This window comes from Copidosoma floridanum, unplaced genomic scaffold (genome assembly GCF_036245765.1).
Source record: "Copidosoma floridanum isolate Cflo_tuat_1 unplaced genomic scaffold, Cflo_Japanese_pri ptg000035l, whole genome shotgun sequence".
NCBI lineage: Eukaryota > Metazoa > Arthropoda > Insecta > Hymenoptera > Encyrtidae > Copidosoma > Copidosoma floridanum.
This window is the reverse complement of record NW_028321912.1, coordinates 3,449,928-3,459,271: the sequence shown is the minus strand read 5'-3', so window position 1 is coordinate 3,459,271 and position 9,344 is coordinate 3,449,928. Positions and strand designations below refer to the sequence as shown.

General features: G+C 40.8%; 1 protein-coding gene across 1 annotated transcript; it reads left to right on the top strand.

Moving 5' to 3' along the window:
- Positions 1-9,344, top strand: LOC106641466 (uncharacterized). Its single transcript, XM_089597793.1, has 7 exons — positions 1-1,018; positions 1,664-1,846; positions 1,916-2,169; positions 2,261-3,846; positions 3,921-5,286; positions 5,362-6,797; positions 7,156-9,344. The coding sequence occupies exons 1-7, from the start codon at positions 893-895 to the stop codon at positions 7,401-7,403; spliced, it is 5,199 nt and encodes a 1,732-aa protein (XP_089453919.1). The 5' UTR covers positions 1-892; the 3' UTR covers positions 7,404-9,344.

Below are 9,344 nucleotides of genomic sequence, written 5' to 3'. Positions count from 1 at the left end.
TGCTAGTGCTATATACCTCTGGTTTCATCTATGCGTATGGCAGCGTCCTACTCCTATTTTTCAACGATATTACGTTGCTACCTTGCACTATACCTATACAGCGCGGGTAAATAAACAAAAAAAAGCAATCGATCCGTTGCTCATTTAGTTATACTTATATACCCCAAGTGACGTTAATACGGTCCGTATTTGTGTTGGAATCATCATTTGTCTGTGAGTGTCGAGTGAGCGTGAAACGGAGAAAGTGTGCATCGAAAAAGAAACGAGAACGAACAACGAAGCTGTGGTGTGTGGTGTGTGTGCGGGAGTGTACCGCGCACTTTTGGCGGTCCCTGCGAGCTGCGACGTAAGTTTGTTGGCCTCTGAGGTCGTGGACGTGGACTCCCTGTTTTGTAAGCTGTTGTAAATGTGGTGCGTGTATACGCACATCTACATCTGAGCATGTGTATTGGGAGAACTTAACCTCAAACGAGCAATTGTGATACAAAAAAAAAGTACACCAGGGCTGGCTGGCGTACGTGTTTACATTGTTTTCCTCGTCGACCTGTAGCTTTTTGAGGCTCCCTGCTGGAGTCCACTGCTGCGGGTGCATGATATCGTGAGCCATTCGCGTCGATGGTTGTTTGGCTGTGGATGCTGTATAGCTGTTACCACGGATTGGATTTGCCTGCACATCCTACTCATCCAGGGGAGAGACGCTCGTTGGTTTGGCGGTCGGGGATGGGACCGACAGTGGATGATGATGTTGATGGTTGTACCTGGTTGCTGATGTATCACAGCCAGAACTGGTGCGAGAGAATGAGGCTTGGGCTGTGAGGGAGACCGTTTTCGAGTTTATTTGGTAGTTTTTATAGGAGATGAACAAATTTTAGAACCTCTAGAAAGTGCTATAATGTCGGTGGGGAACGAGGACAGTGTTTTTCAGACTGCTGAGTTTGAGCAGCCAACACAGCAACTTGGGGAGTCCGTTGGTGGCATGGATCTGCTTGGACAAAATCAGCTGATGGAGGGAGCTGTGGTAATGTTGTGATTTAAGTTTTTTCATTTTTTTTTTTTTTTATTTATTGTTGGGGAGTTTGTTCAAGGTAAGAATGGTTGCTCAAAATTAAGCTGTGATCCAATTTGAATTTTTTCAATTGTTTTTGTAAAAGTTATGTCATTTTACTAATATTTTTTTGTCCATTTAAAAAAAATTAGTTACACTTAAAATGCTTTTGTCTTATTTTCCATGTATTGTGGTGTAGTCGTGCAAAGAGAAAAAAGTCATTAAGTCTTATAAAAATCTATTCCATAAAGTTAATTGTCGTTTATTTTAAGGAATACTTAATGAAACTATTTTTCCATGCCGTTTCTAGTTCTATTAATATTGCACGTGAACCTAACCTGTAAGCCCGACTTTTTAAAAGAATTGGAGTTTATGTTTTGTTTTTAAGCCATATTCTATTATTTTACGTACGATACAAGAATCATTATTTTTTATAAAATTCATATAACCAAAACATTCTTACAAAGGATTCATTTCTCAACTTAATATCCTTTTATTTATACGAGTACCTACGTGTAACAGTAGCAATATTAAATAGTAATCATAAGCTCATTTGCAGAAGGGTTTTTTTATAAACCTTAGCACTACCGTACTTAACGAAAGTTTTTTTATTTATAGATAATATTTGATAACAATTCTCAAGAAATTGTTAAAGTAGTCACGAGTACAGAATCTTCTGTCAATATGGAATCCATGGATACCAACGTTGACATGGATAGTCTCATCACATTACACGCATCTGATGCATCAGCTAATGCAAAGGAAGAAGAATTAGTTGAGAATACGAATTTGAATATGATGGTATTTGAAATTTTACAGATTAGTTGGTTCTAACCTTACTATCTTTGTCTGTACGTATTTCAATTCTAGAATGAGCCAAAAATTGGTTTGGATTCAAGTATTGAAGTAAACGTTAAAAAAGAAGAAACAGTACAAGATGACGAGCCCACCGAAGAAGGCAAAGAAACGGAAGATTCAGACGACGATGAGACAATTGCTACATTTGTGACATCTACAGGGCAACAGCTAGCCCTGTATGCTGTTGAAAATTCAGATCAAGTGTTTGCAGTAGCCTTGTACGATGAATCTGGTGAACCCCCAACAAACTTTCATTTTGTAATGAAGTAAGTGCTGTAACTTTAACTTTTTTTTTCTCATTACATTTCACACACATAAATTTTTCACTCTCAACCATTTATGTTTTATTATCTGCAGAGATGACGTTGAAAGATTGATAGAGGAAGGTGCGGTGAGAACTGTAAAAAAGAAGTCTGTACAGCCTGTGCAGCTTCAAGAATCGCATCCAATTCAGAAAAACGATGGCTTAAGTTTTGAGATAGCACCAGAGATAAAACCTGTGTTTGAAGTGAGTCAAGAGGTCACACCAAGTCAAGATACCTCATCGAGTTCTAAAACTCTTACCAAACAAGAAATCATACCGAAGAAAGATGTCATATCCAATGAGGAAACGCCACCGATGCAAGAAATACCAGAGACACCACCTAAACCAGAAATACAACCAGATCAAGAAATATCAGTAACACCTGCAAAACAAGAATTATTAGAAACACCACCCTCTCAAGAGATACGGACGAAACTAGAAATATCAGGAATACCTCAAGAACAAGCAACACCAGAAGTAACACCTGAAATAGAAACAACGCAAAAATTACCAGTTGCATCCCCGAAAAAAAAATTAGCTACACCACAAAAACAAATTACGTCAGAAACACCACCAATACTAATAACACCAGGAACAACACAAAAACAAATATCAGAAACACCACCAATACTAATAACACCAGGAACACCACAAAAACAAATACCAGAAACACCACCAATACTTATAACATCAGGAACACCACAAAAACAAACACCAGAAACGCCATCTAAAAAAGTAATACCTGCAACACCACCGAAACAAGTTATAACAACAACACTACCGAAACAAGTGATCCCAGCAGCATCACCAAAACAAGTAATAACAGCAACACTACCGAAACAAGTGATCCCAGCAACATCACCAAAACAAGTAATAACAGCAACACTACCAAAACAAGTGATCCCAGCAACATCACCAAAACAAGCAATAACAGAAAAACCGCCAAAACAAGCAATAACAGAAAAACCGCCAAAACAAGCAATAACAGAAAAACCACCAAAACAAGTAATAGTAGAAAAACCACCAAAACAAGAAATACCAGGAGAACCAGTAAAACCAACACTCGAAACACCAGCAACATCTTCGAAACAAGTGATACCAGAAACACCACCTAAACAAATATTGATAGATGTACAAACAACAAAAAATACCTCACCGAAACAAATATTGTCGGATACACCAACCGAACAAAAAATACTACCGAAACAAGAAACACCTCTGAAACCCGTATCGCAGGTGAAACAAGTACTTACAGTGATACCAGAATCGTCGCCTAAACAAGCACCTGTTTTGAAACAAGTGTCTCGGCCAAAATTAATATCCTCTCCCAAGCAAGTATATATACCAAAGAAGGTATATCTGCCAAAGCAAGATATCTTGCCCAAAAGAACGATAGAGGTGAAAAGGGAGATCATACAAGTACCAGAACCGAAAAAGGTTCAAAATGTACAAAAACCGGTTACAGTTTTCAATCGAGTTCAAACTTATGGAAATAAAAATGTACACGTGGCAAAATCACCGATTCCGAGAAATCCACCTACCAAAGCTGTCAGTAATATCTCCAACCTACAGATAAAGACCAAATCTGAAACGAGTATCGCTTACATCGTGACGGACAAGAATGAAGCTTACATTCTTGGTAAGCATCGAGTTAATTATTACCTAGAATCCTTATTTTCGTTGAACGTTGTTAATAATTAGCTTTGATTTCAGATCGTCCTCAAGAAGAAATAGACAGCGACGTAGAGATTCTTGAACAGTCGACGGTCCAGTACATCCTCTGCGACGGGAACTCGGACGACGAGATGACGTTTGACGAGGTGCAACGTTCCCTGCAGAACTTCAACAAACCCACGACCGTCAGCAAGGCCAAGACTCCCGAGCCTCCGAAACCACAGCCGAAAACCATCGTCAAGTTTTCGCCCACCGTCAAAACTACACCTAAACTCGCTCCGATACTCACTCAAAAGAAACCCGCGGTGACAAAGCCGATATCGATGGCGCCGATCGTCTACAGAACATACTCGAACACGCGGAAGCCCGCCGCCAGCCGACCTCCGAGCACCAACAACATCATCCACGTGACCAATCTCAAGATCAAGAAAGAATTGATGGAAGAAATGGTTCAGGACGAGTTCGACGAGATGTTTGCCGACGACAGCTACGCGATCTCGGGCTCGGAGACTGACACCTCGAAAGCCGAGGGCAAGAAGAGCTCCGCAGTCGGGGACGACAGCTCCCAGGGCCCAGCTAAGGTTAAGCGACCGCGCAAGCAGCAACTGACAGCCGTCAATCGACCGGATTCCGAGATCATCATCCAAGCTGCGTCCGTCTTCTCCGAGGAGGAGGACGAGCCTGTGGCCGCCAAAAAGCGCGGCCGCAGGAAAAAACGCCTGTCGCCGGATCCCGACTACAATCCTCGTAAGGTGGCCAAAAAGTCCAAGCGCTTGGGCCGTTCTTACGAGCTGATTGAAATCGACGTCGACGAGGGCGAGCGCTCGGAGGCGACTCCTGACTCCAGCACCCCTGCAACCGCCAGTACCGGTAAAACCAAGGGCTCTAGCGACAAGGAGAACGACGTGATCAGCCTCGGCTCTTCGGAGGACGAGAACGAGGTGGAAGAAGAAGAAGAGGAGGAGGAGGAAGAAGGAGGGGAGGAGCAAAAGCGGACCAGCCGCAAAAAACCGCGTCGCTTTGGCGACAAGCACTCCTCGCCCGTGCAGTGCAACAACTGCACGCGTGACTTCCGCAACCGGCGCTCGCTAGTGACGCATTTGAATACCTGCTCGAAGAAGCCCAAAACCACGCCGGCCAAGAATTTCACGTGCAAGACCTGCAGCGATGTGTTCGACGCTGCGCTCAAATTGGCCAGGCACGTCAGGATGACCCACTCGCCGAGGAAGCGAGGCAGGCCGGCCAAGAGCTGGTCGAAGGATGACAGGTCCGAGACCACGACCACGGAGCCAGACGAGGACGAAGAGGATGCTAGCTTGAGTGAGAACAGTGAGCCCGAACCCGAGCCCAAGCGCAGGAAGCGCGGGCGGCCGCCGAGTAAGAAGAAAATCACCAAAGAGGAGAGGTTTGTTCTCTTGACACTATGATATCGTGTTTTTCAATATTATTTTTTTATTGTGATGGCTTAATGCGTTTTTAGTCCGACGTCGGATCTCTCGCTGAAGAAACGAGGCAGGCCAACTTCGAGGAAAAGCTTGGTGAAGGAACGCTCGCAGTCTACGGAGCTTGACGAGAAAAAGGTGGCCGAGCCACGCAAAAGGGGCAGACCGAGGAAGAAGAGTATATCTTCCAAGGACGAGAGGTCGATCAGTCCCGAGAACAAAGGGAAAAGTGAGCGGGCCATTGCTCAGATTCCGAAGAAACGCGGCAGGACGTTGAGAACCGTTTCGAAGGACGGCAGGTCGTCGGCTTCGCCGGAATTGGAGATGAAGAGCGATGCCGTGGCTGCCGAGGATGATGAAGAGCCTCTGAAAAAAGAAGAGGTAGCCAAGGGGTCCGCGAGTTCGAAGAGTGAGGAGAAGTCGGCAGAGTCGAAGCCGGAGGCTTGTGAACCGGCGACGCCAGAGCCTCAGGAGAAAGATGGCGCGTCTGAGCCTTTGCAGCCCAAAGTCAGCGAGGACAAAGGTACGACTGAGATTTCTGCGGATACCATGGAGGAAAAAGCAGAGGAAAAAAACAAAAAATCCACGGATGACGATGAGTTGGACAAAGATGTCAATTTGAAGGACAGCGATGAACCTGCAGCGCAAGAAGATAAAAGCGGGAATGACACCAAGAGAGAAGCTGCTGTCAAGGAAAAAGATAATGAGCTGTTGGAAGATGAGCCACGTACTTCTGAATCCACCATCAAAGGCGAGAGTGCAATAAAAGAGGACTCGGAGTTGCAAACGACCAGTGAACAGACTGAAGAAAAGTCCTCGGAAGAGCAAAGCACTGGCACTCCTAAAAGCGATGCAGAAACTTCTTTGGAACCTCGCAGAAGAGGTCGATCCGCCAAAGAAGAAGCCTCTAAAGACTTGAAGACTTCAGAAACAGAGGATGGCTCGGAAACTGCCACGAAGAACAAACCAACCGAGAAGAAATCCTCGACGGACGGCAACGGGTTGACTCTCGAGTTGGAGGATGAGTCTGAAATTGCATGCGAGACTCAAACGGCGGAAAAATCAACCGAGGAAGACGAGTTACCAAAGGATGATGAAGCTACGACTTCCAAGCCGGAAAAAAACGAGAATCAAACGGAGTCTCGAAAGAGGGGCCGGCCTGTCAAAGATAGGTCGAAAAGTGACGGCGACAAGCCGGAGTCGGAAGCTTCGGACGCTGAGGTGGCCAAGAAAATAAAAATTGAAAGCGAAAAGGACGAGATCGAGGTAAAGGAAGAAATGACTCCGGAAAAAGAAACAGAGATCGAGGACGTTTCACAGGAAGATGAAGCAAACGCCGACAAGAAGCTGACTACGAGTACCGGCGGTCGGTCGTGGAAAGTGAAGAAGCTGAATTGTTTGCTTTGTGGAAAGTGGTTCTCGAGTGCTACTGCACTCGATACTCATCGCTTGCAGCACAGGACTAAAAAAACCGGTAGGTATAATATGTAGTGGTGTTTCTTTTCCTCTCTCTTATTTTTGAGTTTAGCAGCTAAAATTGTTTCATTTTTTGCTCGATTCCATTGATAATTCAAGTAAAAGTTCAAAAAGCTCAACTTTAGAGTCAATTTTTTGTTTATTTCACTTATTACATAGATCCAATTAACGATCCTGGTGATGATGCCGATACTGAGATTTCACATAGTTAAAGTACGTTATGGTCTCTAAACATTTCAGTTAGCAGATGAAAAAAAAATCGTTATTGATTAAAAAAAAAAAATAATAATAATTTTTCACCTACTTAAAATTGATTATTCCAACTTTTAAAAAATGGCATGCTCTTAAAATCTCAGGCACGTTGGTGCAGCGCTGCCGGCTGTGCAAGAACTTTGTGCCAGTCGAGGCGTTCGCCAAGCACATGTCGACGGCGCACAAGAAGACGGCGATAATAACACCGGCGTCATTGACAGCGCCGGCGAAAGCGGCGTCGCAGCAACAGACGGCAGTGGGAGCGCAATCGAAGCGACTCGTGCGCAAGATCGTCGTCAGTTCGGCGGACATTAAGAGGCCGAATGTGCGTCAACTGCGTTCGTCGAATTGAAAAAATTTTTCCTTTAGTTTCTTTCTCTTAACGCGAAGTCGAGGACCTTGCTTTTGTCGCATATACATATGCCGGGTGTGAAAAACGGGCTTGTTGAAAAAGTAAGAAAAAAAAAGAGCGACTTGTACCTTTTTTCTGTTGTTGAGATCTTATATAAGTTGCTACAGTAATTTTGTTTTAAGCATGAAAACTTGTTGACCTGTGGTGGATGATTAAAATAATTTTAATTAGTTTCGTATCAATAGATGGAGGTCATTGATAAAGTGAAAGTTTTTTAATTTATTGAATATTTGTTCAAAATAAGTTCAAAGGAATTTACAAAATTAAAACTGACATCAATCCTCACTTATAGTTTTGTGCTCGGAACGATTAAAATCCACCACCAGCAACTAAAATCTGTGAGATGTTTTTTTCTCATTTTTCTAGATTGATGGATCCGTCAAAGCTGTCTGAATTCGCTCTTCTTTTTTTTTACTTGAAAACTTAACTTCTTTCGATGTTATCTAGTTTTTGCAACACCAATAAAATCATAGTACGTCCTTTAAAGATTTTTTTTTCATTCTTAACTTTATCGATTGTGTATAATATCAAATAGGAATCATCATTATTTTAGTACGTAACAAAATAATAATTTATCAATGTATCTAGCACATTTTTGTTAATGTGTTTGCAAGACAATTTTATAAGCTGATTGTTACTTTATTTTGTGTAAAAAAAAAAATTGGTATACTTAATATACAAATGAATTTGTAAGTGTAGAATAACGAAACTTTTGAAAATATTGGTTAGATAAATTGTGATTTTTAGTATGATAGGAACTATTGCAAAATCAAGACAAATGTGCATTATTTTTCAATTTTATTGATTCAAAAGTAATAAAACTTTGTTTTATGATAGTACGCCTAGTTATTTTCAAAAACATCTAAGCGATCATTTTCAAAGGCGTAGATTCTCAATCATTGCGTAACGAGCAATTTGGATTTTACTAAAAACTTTGAAATTCTTGCTCCGTTTCTCCAACTGTATTTTAGTTTGGTTACAATGACTAGTAAATATAATTGGTTACATGTATGGATGGGACATTAACAAACATTTATAATTAATACAATCATATTACTCTGTTGTGAAAAATATATCATCTGAAGAGAAGATTAGGTACAAAACTTGGAATCAATGAATATGAACTTTTACACCGGAGACTGTAAATAATCGTGAAAAAATTTATATAAATAATTATTTTTTAAAATTTATCAGTTAACAGTGTTTTTTTAATTAATTTGATTGAAAGTCTACTTTTCGAAAACAAAAGTAAGAACCATGTTAAGATATTTTAAACGTCGTGAAACAACTAATGTAATTTTGTGAAACAGTACTGATTTACCTTCGTCTGAAATACCGATATGAAATCGATAAATTAAAAGTCAAAATTTCATGAAAAATGAAAGTACCTTTAATTGAAGTAGCTGATGTTGAGACAACAAAAAAATTCAAGGTCAATCAAGCTGAAATAAAGGTTGATAAATTGATGAGCCAGTGATGCACAGTGTTAGTTATTAGAAGAGAAGTGTAAATAAATGTTTACTAAAATTTGCATACTCTTAAGAAAAAGATCATTCTAACTTTAAGGTTTGTGTAATAAAAATAATACATTTCGACGAAATGTGGGTGGCTATATCATAGATTTATATTATAATTGTTCATCATAACGATAAAAATGTATGTATAAGAAAACATCAGTAGAAAAAAGTATAGGAATCTATATATACAAAAAATTATCAATAAATAAATAAAAAGATGTAATCTTTACGGGGCTCACGTTTACGTCGTAAATGGTGCTCTTATTTTGATACAGCCTTATGTATATAATAGATTTAAGATGAATTCATTGAAAAATCATGGTAGAGCGTAAGAAAATATAAATAAAGAATGATAATCGATATA

Coding starts and splice junctions, on each gene's coding strand:
- LOC106641466 (XM_089597793.1), top strand. CDS start 893: ATGTCGGTGGGGAACGAGGACAGTGTTTTTCAGACTGCTGAGTTTGAG. Junction 2,170..2,260: donor AACTTTCATTTTGTAATGAA/GTAAGTGCTGTA, acceptor TATTATCTGCAG/AGATGACGTTGAAAGATTGA. Junction 6,798..7,155: donor GCACAGGACTAAAAAAACCG/GTAGGTATAATA, acceptor TTAAAATCTCAG/GCACGTTGGTGCAGCGCTGC.